General features: G+C 35.4%; 3 protein-coding genes across 3 annotated transcripts; 1 reads left to right on the top strand and 2 right to left on the bottom strand.

The window, feature by feature from the left end:
• Positions 1,411-8,182, bottom strand: LOC109728932. The gene is made up of 7 exons (XM_020259483.1): positions 7,632-8,182; positions 7,452-7,538; positions 7,054-7,305; positions 6,036-6,206; positions 3,766-3,819; positions 2,190-2,336; positions 1,411-2,039 (listed from the first exon to the last, which is right to left on the bottom strand). Exons 1-7 carry the CDS (start codon positions 7,881-7,883, stop codon positions 1,662-1,664), a joined length of 1,341 nt encoding a protein of 446 aa, XP_020115072.1. The 5' UTR covers positions 7,884-8,182; the 3' UTR covers positions 1,411-1,661.
• Positions 13,848-14,962, bottom strand: LOC109703669 (late embryogenesis abundant protein 1). The gene is made up of 4 exons (XM_020224381.1): positions 14,822-14,962; positions 14,640-14,726; positions 14,443-14,544; positions 13,848-14,171 (listed from the first exon to the last, which is right to left on the bottom strand). Exons 1-4 carry the CDS (start codon positions 14,873-14,875, stop codon positions 14,040-14,042), a joined length of 375 nt encoding a protein of 124 aa, XP_020079970.1. The 5' UTR covers positions 14,876-14,962; the 3' UTR covers positions 13,848-14,039.
• Positions 15,458-20,046, top strand: LOC109703581 (glutamyl-tRNA(Gln) amidotransferase subunit B, chloroplastic/mitochondrial). Its single transcript, XM_020224245.1, has 9 exons — positions 15,458-15,574; positions 15,993-16,673; positions 17,036-17,245; positions 17,650-17,790; positions 17,898-18,101; positions 18,436-18,633; positions 18,924-18,992; positions 19,331-19,447; positions 19,549-20,046. Exons 2-9 carry the CDS (start codon positions 16,017-16,019, stop codon positions 19,627-19,629), a joined length of 1,677 nt encoding a protein of 558 aa, XP_020079834.1. The 5' UTR covers positions 15,458-15,574; positions 15,993-16,016; the 3' UTR covers positions 19,630-20,046.

Raw genomic sequence — 20,483 nt, 5'->3', positions numbered from 1 at the left:
TTGATAGTGAGTAATAATTATTTACTATCAATATTATGTCAGAGGAACTCATGTAATTAAAAAGGTCATTATTTCTCAACAAATCACTTTTCAACATCTAGGTAATGAATAAAATGGCTATGTCCCAGGAAACTGACACCACGTGTCTCTGTCCCTTCTCACAGAGAGGCACTGATCTATTTACTTCCCCATTCACTCCTCTTTCCATTTTACTACTTAGGTTGGCTTCTCAAGCTACTCTTGTCCCTTGCCTTTCACACAGCAAAGTTTTATTATCACTGGTAAGTAATATTCTAGGTGATTCTTTTAAATATTACTATCTGAGTCAGTAATATTTATGTGATTCTTGAGTTAGATCATGTCTAAAAAGTTCAGCTAATTAATAATTTACTGTTATAAAAGGTCAACTTATCAACAATATTTAGGAAGAGTTTTTGAGCAATCCAAACACAAGGATCAATGTTGCAGTATTAATCAGGAATTTGTCTTTATTAACTATAAGATTGAGTGAAAACAAATTTAGTTTTAGCTTATATATTCATGCCTTACGAAGATTTTGGGTTCCGAATTTAGTGTACAGAAAGATTAAAAGAATGGCCATTCGATTTTTATATACTGTTTCTTCTTTTTCTACTTTCCATTTGCACGAAATTTGATGACGATAAGTAATATATTATTAGGACGAGAGCTAAATCTAATATAATTTGTAAGTGTTTCTTTGGATTGGGCCTTACATGAGGGTTGCTAACTTTGCATTAAGAATTGCAAGAAGGTTTAATTAGGAGAAAGAGGGACATAAAACTCAAGTCCCAAAGATTCCACAGTACAAGTTTTGTCTAAATTGTCAGTAGCATTTAATTACAATCCGTGTTTGTAGGCAGAAGCGCTTTTATAGTCCGAAGAAATAAGCAATTTTTGTTGACCTTTGAGAGAAAAAAAAAAAAAACTCATTACACAATGTCAAAAAAGGGCAACAAGGAAAAGAACATTTTATTGGGGTTTTTCTCTGTGAGATGTTTTATGTAAGAAGTTTTTAGCATCCCGAAAAAATATTTCAGATAATAATTTTAAGCCTGAATAGATTTTTTGTTTGTCTGTTTGATTTTCAAAATAATAGTTTTTCTGAAAAACTTTCTTCTAATTTTTATTAAAAAAATGGTGATTCCATTTTTTCAAATTTTTTTTATCCAAAAAAATGGTTAAGAAAAAAAAAATGATGTTTTTCCGTGAAAAAAAATTCCTTCAGATAAGGCCTTTGCTCTTGCTACATTTAGCAACTTTCGAAAACTTAGGAGAGTATCTATCTCTGTAACGTCCATACCACGTACGTCCAATGTGAGCATATGGACTCGTAAATAATAATTATTTGTCATTTTTTGATTTAAATTTACTCATCTAATTTTATCAAACTTAACAGAGAAAATAGTTTGCACAATTGCCCAACAAATATGATACGTATATGTGACATTAATTAGTTCCAACCAAAACAGGAGGGAAACAAGACCCCATAGCCCATCCCATGGGTCCAAAACAATTAATAATTGATCAAGCCCAAAACATTTCATCATAATTTCACATATTCAACAAGTGTGGTGAGACCTGTAGCTAGTAGTAAAAGCAAAATTCACTCCAGGAAAGAGAGAGAGAGATTTTACTACTTCTTACGGACATTTCGGATTGTTTCCGGGCCCGCCGTAGTAAAAGTGTGTCCCCCAATCGGAATTCGAAAAGCTCTGGATATCATAGCAGTTGGTGTTCTCCGCGAGCGTCGATATGGTTTGTACCGCGCTGAGGCTGTTGTCGGTGTCGACGATCTCGAGGTTTCTGAAGTAACTCGCTTTCCCGAATCCGGTTTCGGCAAACTGGCCCGACCCCATTTGCGTCGCGGTGTGCTCGCCGGACGGCCGCATGTTCACCACCTCGCCCCCCCACTCCACCATCGTCGCGTGGTCGGAGAGGTGTGTGAAGAGCTCCGCAGGCCAGTAACCTACTAGCATATTTTCGCCGAAGCTCATCCACCAGTTCCCTAGCTTCGGATCCTGTAGGATTCAGTACGTGTGATTTATATCTGAGAAGTAAAAGTTAGGCGATTGACTTGTTGAATAGCTGCGCTTTTAACTTGAGTGAAATAATGTTTGAGAGATAAATTATGTTGAATCCGAAACCCGAATCCATTCGAACAAACATACCTTCCATATGAGAATGGTGATATCAAATTGGTTTCCTGCATAGGATGAAACAGGGGATATAGCTGCTCCAATGGCAACCTTATTGTTGGTTTGCACAAATCCTGGGCATAGCATGTTGTAGCAACCTGTTGCTTGATAAGCATCACTCTGCAGTATCAAAACAGTTTACATATAAATGAGTTCAAAAAAGCTATCAGGTTAGGCTATGAGATCTTACAATTTTGGATCCAATTCCGTAGTAAATTGTAAGATACATGAAGCCCACATCATCCTAACCATCTATTTTTCAATCCAATAACTCAAAATTCAATAGCACCAATAACTTGGTGCTATTGATAATATTCCAGCCTAGTTATATATATATATATATATATATATATAGAGTCCGGCTACTATACTATTGAAAGTATAGAGAATTTAATGTTTTCAATTTTTTAACCTTGGATTAATAATTGTAAGATTGGAATAATTACGGTCCCTTCAGAATTGAATAGTATGCCGAGGATTGAGTGTTCCCCGCAGAATAATAGTATTAATTCAAAAATTAGAAATGATTAAACGGAGTGATCTAAGGGCAAAAAAATCAGAAACACCAGATTTTCTATACTTTGGGTAGCATAGTAGCCCTACTTTCTTTCTCTCTCTCTCTCTCTCTCTCTCTCTCTCTCTCACTATATATATATATATATATAGAGCTAGGCTACTATACTATTGGTAGCACGGAGCGCTCCGTGCTACCAAGTTGTTTTCGATGATGCGGCTTCCAAATCGACGATCGGCTCCGTTAGACTTGATCTACACTATTAAAAGTATTTGAAAACTAAATTTCATAATTTTTCGATACCATTTACCTATCAAACAAGTAGTCTAAAATTGAACGGTTGAAAATAAAAATCTCATAAAAAATGATGATAAATGATTTAAATTCAAGATCAGATATACTAATCTTACTCTAAATAGTGAAAATAATTTTCTATAAAATTTTCATCGCATTTGGATTGTTTTATACCGTTAAACTCACAAACACACCACATCGGCCATTAAAATTGTCAATTTTGAGATCTTTTGATCACTAGTCAAATGATATCGAAAAAATCTGAAATTTAGTTTCCAAATACTTTCAATAGTGTAGATCAAATTTAACGGAGCCGATCGTCGATTTGGAAGCCGCATCATCGAAAACAACTTGGTAGCACGGAGCGCTCCGTGCTACTGATAGCATAGTAGCCGGACTCTATAGAACTATATATATATATATAGTTTGTTTGAGGACAATTTGTACAAATGATAATTGTACTATGTCTATATATATATATATATATATCCCCATAACGAAAGTTAGTTATTGTGTTTTACTTCAACTTCTGAAACTTACCGCACATAAGTACCATATGTAATAACCATTTTTTATACCTTCTATCGTGGAAACAACGAGTAACTAGGATAAAAGATTTTTATTTATAGTCACAAACTGAAATATTTAAGCGAACAATATATAAACCAAATCGTACTAGATGAATAGTAGTACTGGGACTGTTCATATATTTTTAAGGTTATTTGGGAGGAGAGATCTCACCGTCCAGTAGGTGAACAACCTGGGCCTGCTGTCTCCATATAGCTCAGGGCTGACCTGACTAGAAAGAAGTATAAAGCTTCAGATCACCATTCCATGCACACCCATGCATGTCTCACGAATTATTAATACTAAAGTAAAATTACTCAACTCAAAAATATAGTATCATCTATCAAAAATAATCTCCTCTGCTATAGTTTTTGCTCTTCTTTTTATGCTTTTTATGCCATTAATGTTATGATCCTCTCTTTGCATTTTTTGCAATGGCAGGTTCAGATGCACGCACCAAAAAAAAAAAAAAAAAAAATTGTATGGGCCACTACATTAATTGTGAAAGATACTGTACACTAGTGTCCTTCGATTATTCTTCATAATGCTTCCGACAAGCTATTTGATTGCAATGGAGGAGTTGGCATGGGCTCTCCAATGAATTTAGTGGTCCTATGTACAAAAACTATAGCAATAAGCTACCTTAATTTGTCTCTTTAATTTGGTTCATCTTGTATATATATATATATCCTACTCAAGATGTGGGTGTATGTGATTAATTATGAATCTCTAGAAGTGACTTGTATAATGCATGTGCTAACTTTTTCTAAACTTTTGGATTTGTGTGTGTTTGTTTCCTAAAAGCAGTTTAATTATAGACAATTAGACACGGCACTGATGCTATGAAGGAGCATGCAAGGCACATCATGAGTGATTAAGAGGGATTAGTGGAGGGGCCATTTTGCAATTTTTAATATATTAGGAAACTTCTAGCTAGATTTATAGGATATGGCATGATGGAGTTAAGTGGGTTTGTTTCAATCCTTGATGCCAAGTGACTTTACATGGCACCATGTATATTATAACTAACTATTTCAACACTTTTCTGGGGTAAGGTTTTGTTGTTTTCTTCTTAACAGGGAGGATAATTTCGAAAAAGCCCTTTTTTGGGTTCCTTTTATATTATTTTTTTCCATGTGTGGGGCACAATATTATATTGAGCGTATGCACCACCCCATTAATGACACCATGTGCGCGCTCTCATTCTGACCAATTTATTTAGGAACTCATTGGAGAATAAAAGTGCAATTTTTTAACAATAATCCTCAACAGCATAGACAAATAATATTGTGGAAAAAAAAAAAGTTCAAACACAATATATATATCTTCTCTATCAGTATTAATTTTTTAAAAATATATACTACGAGAAAAAAGTTTGGATTAGGAAAGTATTTAATTCTAAATATTATTTTCTTTTTTTAAAAGAATAAGGTTCTAAATTTTATTAAATGTACATGAACTCCTAGGCCAATTTCTCCATAAATGGTGGGGAATTGGGGTGCTAAAATGTCAATTCTTAGGGTACATGACATTGAAGTCACCATTTCTTTTATTATATTGAAACAATATTTCGAAGTTTACCCCACTTTGCTAAATTTCATAGATCAAACTTCCCTAATCCAAGGACACTTACATGTTCATAAAAAACTAAAACTTTGACCATGCACTTAAAAACTAATTACTAAATTATTGTATACAGATCATATGACCAAACTATATATATAATATTAGTTCTTATAGGACTTTGCATTTCGTTAGTTATATATTTTACTCGATGTTATTCTTTGCGGCATACTACAAAAGCTCCAGATGGACACACTCAATAAATTAACATGCATGCTTTACCATACAATAAATACTATCTCTATTGAATGTACTAACAACTATTCTAACATTTTAGGCTCCCTGTATATCCTTTCCTAACGCAAGTGATAAAGGTTTGATTTGATGATTGATATTCGAGATTTGAAGTTTGAAACTTATTATTTCACATTTTCTCTCTAAAAGAAAAAAAAAAAAACTATTCTAATATTTGCATCCAAATTTGACTGTCCCTTCCCAACAGAAGTGATAAAGGGTTTAAAGTTTGAAACTTATTACTTCACAGTTTTTCGCTCAAAAAAGAAAAAAGGCTGTTATAATATTTGTGTCCTAATTAATTTGACTCCTAAACTTAAATTTTAGAATGCTAGCTACAATTCAAAGGTAAAAATATGTAAAATTAATAATCAGGTACAACTCATTGTATTGTATTCAATTTGAATAGAGTAACAGGACCAGTATTTGATATGTCTGTGCATTTATGATTCTAGTGCATGGATCTACTGTGGGAGTTAATTGCGTGCAGGCAAAAAAAATAAAATATAAATATAAATAAATAAAATAACAGGAATAGTTAAATAAATGAAAATTTTTTTTAAAAAAAATAATGAAAAAAGAAGTACCTGCCAACCAGCTTCGATGCTGTTGAGATCTGAGCCGTCGAATGATCCCGAGAGGATCCAGATCTGTGATAGGCTGAACTCGTTGGATGCTTGGATGGACGGATCCCAGACGTTGATTGTTGCCCTTGCTCCGTACACTTCTTGTGAGCTCCCTGTGTATGCAATTGCATGCTACAGTGCAATGCAACAATACAAGTCAAAATATATAAATTAATATCATTTTTAATTATAAAATAATGTTAGTCAACAAAATTTGGGATATATATATATATATATATATATATATATATATATATATTTGAGATACACATGCTTTGGGTGATGATGATATTAATAAATAAATAATTTTTATGAAGCCAAATTAATCATTCATATCCTAGTGGTGAGACATTTGGGTCGGTTTACAGGAACCTTGGATTCAAGACCCTCACGGCGAATTCTTAAAAAATGTCTTATCAAATAAGACTAATGATGATCGAGTTTATGTTATCTTTTTATTAAATAGTAAAATCGGCTCTGTTGATATCACGGCATTACATAATAAGTGAAAGCACTTGAAGGAAAATATGCTTGAAGGAGAAGCAGTAGATGCAAAGAGAGACAATAATGATCATGATGGCTTCCTCCACTAGCTATCTATTTGAATGCATTGAGTTCATTCAATGCATGCTCTTATGATCCCACCCTCTCCTTTTTCGTGTGGAAGGTGAAATTTTTAATGTGAAAGTGTAAAAAGATCACTACTGAGATTGCGCAAGAGAAAGAAACATGTGTATGTCCTTTTTCTTTCCAGTGTTAAATGAAACGAACACCATTTATTGCTATCCCACTCCCACACCAACCTTCTTATTTGACCCACATCTTTATTGCTCTCCTCAATATGTAGAAGCAGCAAGAAAGAAGATCTTATGATTTCCCTCACAAGTTTATGTATGAGAAGTAAATGAAGCTTCTGAATGTTCTTTTTCAAGGGGCGAAAAAAAAAAAAAGAGAGTAAAAAACTTAGCATTATTATTACCTCATGGCCATTGCCACTGACCACATCTGGTGCATCAACACTGGACCTAGCAAGGGTCACTCTATTGAGCTGCTTCTTCCCGTAGTGGAACAAGGATTTGGCTCGTAAAACATCATCGACCGATGTTCTTCGAATCGGCACCGTTCCTTTCGGGCAGTGCCCGACATGGTGCCACGCTTGCCACGCCCTTTTCGCAGTGTAATTCCGCGGTTGGCGGCCGCCCTTGAACTTCGGTATCCCAGGTGCAACTCTCTAGTATAAGTTGCAAAAAAAGGAAAAAAAAATATTAGCTAAGTATGTCAAAACTAAATATATTGTTTACTGATGATAAAAATGGTATCTGTATATATATATACACACACACACACACACACACACACACACACACATGTACACACCTGAATCTTGTGATCCTTTAGAAGAGGATGATCAAGAGCTGGTTGCTTGTGTTGGGGGACACAGTCGATGATATCTCCATCTGGGCTCTACACAGAGCCAAGAATTAAACGTCACAGCTATAAATAAAAATGACTAAGTTTTAAATTAAAGTATATATACATACATATATATTTAATTACCTCAATGGATTTTACTGCCGGTTTATTGATCTTATCTAAGTGCTCTTGGATCCTCGCCAACTTGAGTGTCGACACCCTTCGAGTGCTCGTAGAATTCGAGTTTGAGACCGCCGATGTTCGATCGACGGTAGCGGAGATCGTAACAAGCAGAATAAGGAGAATAAGAAGAAGCGAGGAAGAAGAAGGAGACATCGAGCCGAGCACTCTCTCTCCTAAGTAGTGCTCCCTCCTCCTCCTCCTCTGAGGCAACATATTATTTAGGGCCCAAAGACAAAGAGAGATAGAGATATATGAGAGGCCCTTTTTAAAACTGTAATGCTTGTAACAAAGACAACACCCGAATCAGAGCCATATCCTTAACAGCAGTACTCATGGGCAAGAAAAAGACACCTCTCTTAATTCTTACCCACACCTTTCTTTCTATGGTTATATGATCACTCTACATATATATCTTTTCATTTTTGCATATATAGTTGCATGGGATCAAATCACCATCTCTATCCTCCTTATCTCTCTCTCTCTCTCTCTCTCTCTCTCTCTAGCAGTTGCACCAGTAAAAGAAGTGGGGGGAAGAGGGAGATTGAAGGCCCAGTATAAAGGCTTGACCTACCAAGCACTAAAGACCTTAATGGCAACTTGAATGGTTGAGCTGCAACCACACAGCGAAAGAACAGTAATAAATATTACGCATATATAACCCATTAAATAAGACTCAGGAGGGAATCAGTTATTGCCTGCACCATGTGCATCCTTATAATTACCTCGGCATCGATCACTTATCACTCTTTCATCGCATTAGTATTTCGAATCCAATCACCAGCTTTCAATAAAATTAAAAAAAGACTGCAACTCAGTGTGCGATGATACGCTTACAACTCGTATAAGACGTTATTTGTAGCTTGGTTGAGAATACATTCTTTTTTTGTGTGTGTGGAGATGCATGCTCGTATATATTGTATAATATTGTTTTTTTTTTACCCTATTAATGAATTACATAAAGAGTCATCTAGCCTATCTTATGGTCAGAATTAGTGGGTTAAGAGTTAATAACAAATGGATGGTGCATTGGTATGTCGATGCACCGGGAGCGGGGAACAATTTTCGAATGCTTAGCTGGGTGTGGACCATTTATTAATTTATTACTTTATCATTACTTCACTATTTTCATTGCTTTACTATTACTATCTTGGTGTTGTAGGAGTTTGGTGTGGAAAGCGAGGAAACCCAGGCTACAAGCCTTTGAGATCTTTTTTGGCGAGGTAATGGACAGTGTAGAGAGGCTTCTATTCCTTATTTCTCCCTACTTAAATATTTATTTACTTTTTTCATTTTTTATTGTTTTAATCATTTTTTTTTTATATTTTTGTGGTTTCATGGGACCAGGGACAGGGTTCTCAAATCTGGGTGCGGTGTATATGTAGTAAATACTAATTACCAAAAACTACAAAAGCTTTTGCTCATGATATACATGTCTCCCACTGCATATATACTGCGATAAACAGCTTTTTGAAATGCGTGACCCTCCATGTAATTGATGTCCTGTCCCCTTGAGAAATACATTTTAATTACCTGCTGAAAATGGGCTTCTAATTTGGATTCTTCCCAGTTAGTGATCAGTTAACATAATTTCTTGTATATATATAATAACTTAAAGAGTTTTTTGAACAAATATAGTTTGTGCATGAAACACTGCAAGATTTGATTTATATGTACTAATTAATCACTATAGTTACTAAAAAAATCAAGCACCATAGAGCGTTTTGCAAGTGTAGGATGCAGGAAAAGTATTCGACGGTACCTTTTCCACAAAAGCAAGTCGCATTAACCTTTCTTCAAACACGATCGGTCCCAAAGCGTAGAAGTCAATTTATGTGTTCTTGAATTGTTGATGAAGATCTTCAAACGTTCCAAATCCTAAGCAAATAGAGTTACAAACTAATTTGGCCTATGATCTATTGTTCAAAATCCTTTAGAATGAACCACGAAATTAAATCTTCTTTATATTTTAGGTATTTTTGTGTTTCTCTTATTTTTTTTTGTTGAAAGAATCACCCATATATTTATAAGACTTTTTCACAACTTTAAAAGGTAAGTAGAAAATTAAATTGATATTTGCTATTTATTATCCTAATATGATTATAAAATTCTCTTAATTAACTTTCTAAATATAAACTAGATTAAATATAGTCCAATTAAATAACATGATATGGGATCAAGCCAAATCATCGAATTGTCAATATCTAGTATAAAGATGTAGATATATATACACGTGATTTTCAGTCAAAGTGATGGGACTTTTGGGTATGCAGCGACAGATTAACTAATCCTGCACACATTAGGCCTTGCTTTTATTTTCTTCTTAGCTCCACTCATATATATATATATATATATATCTAGCACTGTGTTTGGTAAATCAAAATTTTATTGTGCGTAAAGGCTCAAGTAAGCTTTTCAATTACAGAAGCAAAGGAACCTAATGCCGCAATAAGCACTTTACGCACAAATTCTAAAATCTTAAGCTTGAAGATAATAGCTTACTACTGATGTATATTCAATAATTACTACTTAGTTTCCAATATATGTTACGTAATGATATGTATATACATGTATATTATTAATTTGTTCATACAAGATATATGGCTTGCCATATGTTTTTCTTTTTATCGAGTGATAACATCAGAAATCGGCCTAGTTAGTAAATTCGCGAATAATTCACGAATAATTCGTGAATTTTTTAAGATATGAATTAAACAGTCATTTTCGTATTTTTTAAAAAATTCGGAAAAAAAATGCATATTTTTCGTCAAAAATAATTATTCGCGAATTATTCGGCAAAAAAAAAGGGCAATGGCGATCGCGGCTGCCGGTCGCATTGTCGCTGCTCTCGTCGCCGAACTCATCGGTGTTGTCGTCCTGCTCCTCCTCCGGACCTCCGCCGCCCTGGTAGGCACAAAGAGCAAGAGGGCCGTGGGTTGCGTCGTCCGTCTCGCCCGAGGTCGTCCGCAGAAAATCACGACGTTGGGAGCTCTTTCATAGAGCGCGGTTCACGAGGCCACTTTGGCCAAGTGGACCGCATGAGAGGGAAATCCACGGTGGACCTCCCTCTCATGATATATATATATATATATATATATATATATATATAATTCTATTTATAAATATATTGTATTTTATTTTTAAATAAAAATATTATTATATAATATTTTATTTATAAATTTGTAATTATTTATTAATATTTCTAAATATATAACTCTAATATATTATTAATATATATTTATTATAATTTTAAATATATTTAATCTATATATAAAAATTATAATAATAATATATATAGTATATTAATTATTATATATATAGTCGAATTTTTTATTTTGAATTTTTAATTGGTGAACGTATAATATCCGTATAAATCACTTATCCGAATAATTATCGAATCCGTTTTTTAATCGTATTTTTCAACAAATTTAAAAATTAAAAAAAAATTTATCCGAATTATATCCGTACCGAATCTGAATTAACTAACGGCATTTGAGTTGATATTCTCACTCCGCTGAGCGTCCTGGTGGGGCCGAGTTTCGACGTCGCATAGAGGGGACGAGAACAACACCGCGAGACACGGCGCGACGCACGCGTCGAAACAATTGAATTGACGAAACTACCCTTGAGTCGATTATTTGTAGTCTTAGATGTACCTTTCCTAGGGTCTTTTTCTTTTCTTTTCTTTTTTTTTTTTTGGAAAGAGTTATAGTACTAAAATTAATATTAATATAATTTTAATTTAATGATCCGATCAAAATAAATTATGATTCAGGTAGATCTCATTATAATTTCACCTTTAATTTCTCGACGCTATTGCTTTTTAAGAGATCAAAAGATTATTTCTTTCTCAATTAAGAAAAATTCATCATGCACATATATAGTATGTGGCATGTTTGGGTACCTTATAAAAGCGAGGTGTTTATTTAAGGGGCAATTTCTTATATATATTTTTTAAATAATCATCTTTTCAATGTATCAAGTTTTTAATTTAATCATTCTAAAACTCAAAATGTTTATGATAAACTCTGAAAGGCAGGAGCATTTTGGAAAAAAAAAAAATGGCACTATTTCACGGGGCAAATTTCAAAACAAGAGTAAATCGAAGGTATTCCAAGTTCTCATGGCTAAACAAGATATTATTTGTTTATTTAATTAAAAAACTCTTGATTAGTTATGTTTGTTTTCTCTCGACAAGAGCTATTTGGACACCTTTATATTTATAGAATACTAATTTTGTAGTAAATTGCAAAGGAGATGAAATTTGTGTGATTTTCTTAAGACAAAATAAGAGAAAGCCACATATCTTAGTCATTCATTTTCCTCTCCCTTCAATTTTCTCCCTTTAATTTTGGAACACTTTTGGTAAAAAATCAAACAGATTCCCGAATGATCCAAACAGCTCAAATACATAACTTTTTAATGCAATATAATATTATCTTGAGCAACTTTTATACCATTAAAATAAGATCAGAAATAAGTTTCAGTGTTTCTAATTTGTTTTTTCATTTTTCTCAATACTATTACGGCTTGTTTGGTTCAAGAGTGGAATTGGAATGGATAATGGAGTGGGAATGAGTTAGAATGATAATTGGAATGGCCCACTCCCCCAAGACGTTTGGTTTATTTGTGGATTGGGAATTGGAATGAGTTATTTACATTTCATTGTTTGATTCGTATAAACTAAAAAAATTATAAGATACTATAATACTAATTTTACTCTCAAATATAAATTTATATTATTTAAAATTTATGAAAAATATAATACTATTCTCTAATAAGTTTTTCAAAAAAAATATCAAATTTATTTTTAAAAACTTTTATTGATGTGGGTTAGGGATAGGGTTTTGAAAGAGGATAGGTTTTTTTTTTTTTTTTGATGAGAAAGAGGTGAATAGAAGGAGGGTGAGATGGTCACATGAGCTTCGAGAACTTAATGGGCTTCCGGAATGAAATCTCAATCCGGACTAGAAGACCGGAATCAAGTTAAAGGCTAATGGGTCATTCCCATTCCAATCCGTAATAGGAATTCCAAACCGATTCATGCGAACCAAACAAAATTAACCGGATTTGATCAAATCGATTCCCATTTCATATTCAAATTGGATGAACCAAACAAGCCCTTAATGTTACTTATATGGATGCTAAGAATTACTTTTATCTTTAAAATTCGAGTCAAACCGTTGACAACACAAATATTAAGCAAGCTTGTTATTTGTTAGGAGATTCATGAATATTTAAAAAATATATAAGTACGACGACACTGAGATAGTGAGATGGCCTCCACAACAACTTAGAAAAATGCTCATGTCCAAGTAATTTTTTATGCTTCCGAGCATCAAAAACACTTTGTGTGAAAAATAAGATTAATTATGAATGATCTAAGTCTCAGCTGGACCTGTACCAAGTACCAACACAGAGAAAATTGTAGATAAGTTATTGGTGTATATTAATAAAGGGGTCGAAACACAGAGAATTACATGTGACCAAAGAAAAAATAATTTTTTTGTGTCATTGTTTGAAGGGTGGAAATCCATGAGAGGTGTCAGGGGAAATGGTATATATAATCCTCGGGGAATGAGAGTGATTCCATTGCTTCTGATTCCCGTTTGACTTTCGAACTCTCACAATTTTATAATCCTTTTGAAATTTCATAATCCCGTGTGAAGAATCTCAGCATTTGCTTGATCGATTTCCACCCTGCTTAATTACAAATTGCAATGTGATCTAAACTTAAATTTGGTATATTTTTACTTGCTAAATATGTCCAAGTTCTAATAATCAGGCCTTTAGTAATTAAGGACGCAGATTTTCTATAACCCCATATGCGTGACGATCCTGCATATCAGATGATCCAACGGTTTATTGAAAAAATAGAGTTAGTTTTAATCGTTGGATTCAATCTACTTTTTGCTATTATTGTTAAATTGATTTCATTGCAAGATATATGATATAACATCCTATATTCGAATCGATAGTGAGATGTTCATCTGCATAAATATTCTGTACAAGGGGTTGAGTAAAATCTCATTGTAAAAGTGAAAGAAAGAAAATCTTTGATTCTCAAATAAAAAGAAGTGTTCAATGTTCACGTCAAGCTCCAGGATTTTTAAACAATTAGGTGGTTGCTCTAAAATAGGCTATTACATTTCTCTCAAACTGCAAATTTGCATACATAGATAGGGGCCAAAAAAATTTAATATTTTATATAATAATCAAAGAATTAATTCCTTACAAGGCAAAAACAGAATTAAAAGAAACCATATGAAGAGAAAACAAGACGAGGGATTCAAGCGGCTAGAATCACACCTAGCTTATTTCACATAATATGTAGCGCCAAATTTAAAGAAATTAAGTTCGCCCCGAAACTAGCTAATGCTTGCTGGTAGTGGTGGTGGTGGAAGTAGTGGTGTTCCCTGCAGCAGTGTCGGTGTTCCCCATTCCGACCGCGTTCTTCACCGCATTCGCAGCACCCTGAGCCATCTGCTTCACTTGATCCCCGGTCTTCTCGTACAATATTTGAAAACGAAAAATAAAACACACGTTATATATGATCCAGTAATTCATGCATATATAAGAAACATATAAATTAATGACATATATTTGCGATTTGTACGTCTATAATTTTGGTTTGAAAACAAGCATAGTAAACTCATTTTACTGAGAAAAAAACAAAAAAAAAAAAAAAAAAGGNTCAGTTAGAGCGTGGCAATCTTGTAAATACAGGTTAAAGCGCGAGTTAATTAATTAATTATGATAAGACTGAAGTTTAAACCTGCTGGAGGAAGCCCGCGGCCTGGTCCTTGTTCTGCTGCGCGCTGTCGCCCATGGAGTTGGTGGTGTCCTTCGCGGATTGCATCCACTGGCCCGCCTTCTCCTGCACGAATCAACAAGCGATGATCAAACGGTCAGAAAATCATCACCTGCCAAACCCTCGACCTCATCCTACTCTGCGCCGCCCTGTGAACTCACCGCGGCCTGGTCCTTATTCTGCTGTGCGCTGTCGGCCATGGATTTGGTGGTGTCCTTCGCGGATTGCATCCACTGGCCCGCCTTCTCCTGCACGAATCAACAAGCGATGATCAAACAGTCAGAAAATCGTCACCTGCCAAACCCTCGACCTCATCCTACTCCGCGCTGCCCTGTGAACTCACCGCGCCCTCGCCGTGGGCTTTGCCCGACTTGAACATCTGCTGCGTGTTCGACATCCTCTTCTTTCGGAAGATAAAATATATGTTACGAAAAAGGTACGTGGAAAATGTATTTGTGTGTTACTAAGTATATATCAAACAAGCTTTGCATGCATGAATATGCTGATCCGTGCGAGGGGAGTTTATATATATAGAGGGCTGGAGCTTGCCGAGTGAGATGACACGTGGCGGGATTGCATTAGGTGGTGGCACGTGTAGGGATTGAAGGATGGTTGGAGCGGGTAATCCTGCTTTGGACCAGGGAAAATAGTTACTGTTACGAATTTGGTGATGCGGTGGCCAAATGTAATTTTTCAATTTTGAGGCTAAGATGGAGATTACGTTCGCGCAGTTTAGAAGCTTGTAATTTAATAGTAATTATTATTATATTATTTAAATTTCAATATTAAATATTAAAAAATATGTTTTTATTTTAGTTTCGAATTTGGACTTAACCCAACTTTTGAGGCCCGAATCCGGCCCCGTTATTGGCAACTTTTAAGGCCCATATAAATAGAGCCCATTTTCCCGACTCTGGGCTATGGTTTGAGCTAGGCCCATTTACGGCCCATCCTCTGCTACGAACCACACTGGCTCTTGTGGTCGGAAACTGGGGCCGAGAGAAGCGCTGCGATAAGATACTCGTCTCCTTCGCACACGGATTAGCTTCGCCAACAACAATGGCTTCTGCTTCTCTTCGCCGCGCTTAACTCAACAGTGAGTTTCTCTTCCGTGCTCCTTTTACTCTTCTTTTTTTCTTTTTTTTTTTGCCTTAAAAAATCTCAACTAGTAATGATTCCTCTTCTCCTTGCGATTCGGATGTGTTCGTTCATTATCTGATGATGATTTACGTCTATTTTGGGTGGGAAAAAGTACCCATCAATGTTTTTTTATAGCTAATTCGTCAGATATTGCAAAAGGAGTGATTGAAATGTATTCTACGACCAAATTATGAGCTGGGCTTTGTCGAAAATCTAATCTTTTGTTCTTCATGCATTTCATGGAGTAAAAATTCATGTTCACTAGGTTTTACTTCTACAAGTGTTGGGCTTGAGATAGCTACAAAAATCTTTTTTTTTTTTCTCTTTCAAAAATCTAATTTTTCAGTACCTTGCATATGTTCTACTCCAAACAGTTTTCATGTGATCAGTGGTTCATCATGGCCTTAATCGTTTTCCGAGGAGGATTCAGAACCAACCACCTTCTCCTCCGCCGAACATTTCTCTTCTCCGCTCGTCGCGACAGTTCCCTTTTATGCACAATACAGCAACACCACCAAAGATCTCGATACAATGTTCGCGCGGAGAGCCTTCAAGCAACAGAGAGCAAAACAAGCAGTAAATCTATACAAATGGCAACTAAAGAACTAGTAGAGAAAAAGACACGGGGATATGAGGCTATAATTGGAATAGAGACCCATGTACAACTCTCTACTATCACCAAGGCTTTTTGCAGCTGCCCTTATACGTACGGGTCGCAGCCCAACACAACCATTTGCCCAATTTGCATGGGACTCCCCGGAACTCTTCCGGTTTTGAATTCGAAGGTCGTTGAATTTGCCGTTAGATTGGGTCTTGCACTCAATTGCGAGCTATCCGTGGCTTCTAAATTTGATAGGAAACAGTACTTTTATCCTGATCTACCAAAGGGGTACCAGATATCTCAATTTGATATCCCAATAGCGAGGAAAGGGTATGTTGATGTTGATCTTCCTGTGGAGTTCGGCGGCGGGCATAGGAGGTTTGGCATAACTAGGGTTCATATGGAGGAAGATGCTGGGAAACTACTTCACTCTGAAAGTGAAAGTTATTCGCAGGTTCGTTAGACATTCCCCTTGTTTCGGTAAATTTTTATCATGAAATAATACGCTTATGCCGTTCTTTGCGCCTATTTGGCCGGGGTATTGGAACAGTTTGCTGCTTCGAGAAGCAGCAACTAGGTGTTTGACAAACAACAACTTGCGAAGATTTTGTTGTCCTCTGAAGCTAAAATGAGCTTTTGAAACCCAGCAAGTAGAAACTCTAATTTGAAGCTTCTCGTTTTGCTATAGCATGAAACTGTTTGGCGGGGTGGTGGATATCGAACAACTTTAGAAGCTTCAGACGAGCCAAATAGTACCTTTATCATCTTTCAAATTATTAATGATCTGTTGATGTCTCTGGTGTCCTTTTTGTATAGGTCGACCTAAATAGAGCAGGGGTTCCTTTGCTTGAGATTGTCTCTGAGCCAGACATGAGAAGCGGGATTGAGGCTGCTGAATATGCTGCTGAGTTACAGCGGCTGGTTCGGTACTTGGGGGTCAGTAATGGGAACATGCAGGAGGGTTCCCTTCGTTGCGATGTGAATGTTTCCGTCCGGCCAATAGGACAGTTAGAGTTTGGGACAAAGGTAACTGCTCTTGATCTTTGAACCAAACTAATTCTTATTTTTGTAATATGTGTAAATCACATAGATTCACTATCTAGTTTCAGATCACTGTTGTGTTGTGCTCGTTTTTGGACTTTCAAAGATTAGCATCTTTAATTGGAGTCAGGAGGAAAATAGCTTATAATTTCTTGAATGATATCTATAGACACTCATCTAGTTAATTATTTTAGGGAAAGACACCTTCTGAAGAAGATGGGCAACTTAGTTCTTTGTAGATGCCAATGTTATTTTTAGGGCTTTAAAAGCTATTCTGAACTTCAATCAACAATTTTAGTAGTATGGTTTTGGCACATGCTTTTTTTCTTAAGATATCGAGGGTACAAATATGACATATATGACATTGCTTTCTTTTACTTTATTGACAGGTTGAAATAAAGAATATGAATTCATTTTCTGCAATGAACAGGGCAATTGATTATGAGATCTCGAGACAGATTCAACTCCATAATAAGGGTCAAGTTGATCAAATTGTTCAAGAAACTCGCCTTTGGGACGAGGGCACTCAGGTTTATAAAAATCTTATGTTCTGTTTTTTTCTCAATATTTTATGGCTTTGATTTGCTTCACAGGTATCATTCATTTATTTATTTATTTTTCCTATGTGCTTCTTCAGAAAACTTTCACAATGCGGAAAAAAGAAGGGCTTGCTGATTATCGATATTTTCCCGAGCCTGACCTTCCTGAAGTTGTCCTCACAAAGGACTTCATTGACCAAATTCGTCAATCATTGCCTGAACTTCCAGAAGAAAAGCGGAGACGTTATGAGAATCTGGGACTCAGCATGCAGGATGTTCTCTTCCTTGCAAATGATAGCAGTGTAAATTTCTTGACACTATAATATGGCTTAATAATAGGAACCCTCAATTCATATCAGGATTTTTTACTTTGTCCCTGAAATATTGAAACATAATCCAATAGTGTTCATTACTTTGCCTCCTTTAGTACTCTGTTTAGTGTTGTCTATCACGTTGCTTGCAGTCCCATGGCTTAAAAATATAGGTTTTAAAATTTAGAAGCTCGGAGGGCAGAGTGAAAATTGTGATATTTGTAAGCGATTTCCTGCATTATGGCCATGAAATAATTGTTGCAAAGGAAATTCTAAAACAATTTATCTTTATATTCTTCTAATTTCACCCTCGATGACGTTTCAGGTTGCCGACTTTTTCGATGCCACTCTTGAGAATGGTGCTGATGTGAAGTTGGCTGCCAACTGGATTATGGGTGATATTGCAGCGTACATGAAGAATGAAAAGCTTTCTATTAATGAGCTCAAACTAACTCCTCAAGAGCTTTCTGAGCTGATTGCTTCCATTAAAAATGGAACTATCAGTGGAAAGATTGGGAAAGAGGTAATCACATCGTTTTGGCACTTGTCTTCTTTAATACCTAATAGAAATTTACAATTACATCATGGTTTTGCAATTTATGGGAACTAAAGATGTTATATCCTTGGTGTGTCTGGTGGTTTATTTTGTTTATCTTGTTTTTCACGCTTTTCCACTTTATTGCCTGTCATATAAATACAGTATTGATCATTGTTTTGGAAATTATTTGATTTTTTCTTGGCCCAACCTTTCTGTACTTGTTATTGAGCAAAGTTCGATTATAAGTATTAAGATTTTGTTTTATGTGCTTGCAGATACTCACTGAACTGATATCCAAAGGTGGAACTGTCAAACAGTTGATTGAGGAAAAAGATTTGGTTCAGGTAAATCTTTTTACATTTTTGCAAGAACTTAAAGAGGTGAATATTTTGCCAGGGAAATGAACCGCAAAAGATATTCTAGAATCAGAGCTGCAGGAATAAGCACAACTGTGCAATTTTACTACCTCTCTATCAGAAATAAACACCTGTCTTAAATGGATGCTCCTTTTGTTGAGAGTCGGCAACATTAAGGACTCCGAGACATTCTAATATCGAAATTCATTTAATGAGTGTGTTATTGTGCTGAGTCATGATAAGTAATTAGTTTACTAAATTGTATGCGTGCTTTACTGCTAAACAACCATGGTTCAAATAAGAGCTTATATCACATTGCTTCCCAGATAGTAGATCCAGCTGCTATTGAAGCATTGGTCGACAAAGTTATTGCTGCAAATCCGAAGCAGCTTCAGCAATATCGCGCAGGAAAAACCAAATTACAGGGATTTTTTGCAGGCCAGGTTTGTCACATTTAGAGAAGCTTTTTTCACCCCCTTATCCTTCCTAATGCAAGTGCTGATTTATTTATTTATTTATTTTTCCATCCTAAATACTTTAATAGGTGATGAAGGAGTCGAAGGGTAAGGCCAATCCTGTTCTTCTGAACAAGATCCTTGCGGAGAAATTGAATTGTCCAAGTTGACGAGGCTGAACACTAATTAGATGGATATCAGAGTGTGCGGACTGTTAAGCTTACGGTTCAGTTGAAGAAAAAGTGAAATTGAGAGGGGAGAGTCATCAATTGCTTCTCTCTTTTGTCAGTTTTGGCGTCTGTTTTGATGCAGCCATATGTTGTATTCATGCATCTCATTCTTGGGTGAGCAAATAGCAAGTTTTAAGGGTAGAAATTTGCCGAGTTTAACTTAATTTTGCTACTACATTTCTCTTCTTTTTTAAATTCGATCCAAATAGATCACTGTGTATATTTTCTTTTTATTCTACATTCACATGTAACACCTAAAGTAGCCTATCGGGAAAAAACTGTGTGTAATGTTTCAAATTTTTCCGTCTATTTATTCTGTTTGCACATGTTCAGTAAATAAAGCATTTGTTGTTTCTTCTATGTGATCTGTGTGAAATGCTGGAAGAGAGATAAGAAGATAGCCTGCTGCTTTCATTTTCCTTTTTGAGTCAGCTTTTCCGCAAGCATTACTGTGTATTTGACATGTGAAAGATCTGGAGCTTATACTAGAATGGGGAGCCAAGTGAGTTTTGGGCAGCAGCAGAAGCTTAGTTGTGACAGTGAGGTAATCTTTTGTATCTGCAGATTCCAGGGAATAAGCTGTTGTTTCTGGGCCTGGCTTTCAGGTGCTCAACACCGCGAGTTTTTTGGGCTTTGCCTGGGCTTCGAAAATTCAGCTCTTAAAAATTAGGCTGAATTTTAGGGACTGTTTGGTTTTCCGAAAAATATTTTAAAAAATAATTGTTTTTTGACTCACAAGTATTTCTGACTGTTAAGTATTGAGGAAAAGTAGTATTTATGTAAAAGTTTTTTTT

This window comes from Ananas comosus, linkage group 25 (assembly GCF_001540865.1).
Source record: "Ananas comosus cultivar F153 linkage group 25, ASM154086v1, whole genome shotgun sequence".
Lineage (NCBI taxonomy): Eukaryota > Viridiplantae > Streptophyta > Magnoliopsida > Poales > Bromeliaceae > Ananas > Ananas comosus.
This window is presented reverse-complemented; position numbering and strand designations above follow the sequence as displayed.

Excerpts from the sequence above, each read along its gene's own strand:
- LOC109703581 (XM_020224245.1), top strand. The coding sequence starts at position 16,017 with ATGGCCTTAATCGTTTTCCGAGGAGGATTCAGAACCAACCACCTTCTC. Across the intron at positions 17,246-17,649 it reads AGTTAGAGTTTGGGACAAAG|GTTGAAATAAAGAATATGAA; the intron begins GTAACTGCTCTT and ends CTTTATTGACAG. Across the intron at positions 17,791-17,897 it reads TTTGGGACGAGGGCACTCAG|AAAACTTTCACAATGCGGAA; the intron begins GTTTATAAAAAT and ends GTGCTTCTTCAG.
- LOC109703669 (XM_020224381.1), bottom strand. The coding sequence starts at position 14,875 with ATGTCGAACACGCAGCAGATGTTCAAGTCGGGCAAAGCCCACGGCGAG. Across the intron at positions 14,545-14,639 it reads AGAATAAGGACCAGGCCGCG|GAGAAGGCGGGCCAGTGGAT; the intron begins GTGAGTTCACAG and ends TGATTCGTGCAG. Across the intron at positions 14,172-14,442 it reads CCGCGGGCTTCCTCCAGCAG|ACCGGGGATCAAGTGAAGCA; the intron begins GTTTAAACTTCA and ends TTGTACGAGAAG.
- LOC109728932 (XM_020259483.1), bottom strand. The coding sequence starts at position 7,883 with ATGTTGCCTCAGAGGAGGAGGAGGAGGGAGCACTACTTAGGAGAGAGA. Across the intron at positions 7,539-7,631 it reads CGGCAGTAAAATCCATTGAG|AGCCCAGATGGAGATATCAT; the intron begins GTAATTAAATAT and ends GGCTCTGTGTAG. Across the intron at positions 2,040-2,189 it reads TCACCATTCTCATATGGAAG|GATCCGAAGCTAGGGAACTG; the intron begins GTATGTTTGTTC and ends TGAATCCTACAG.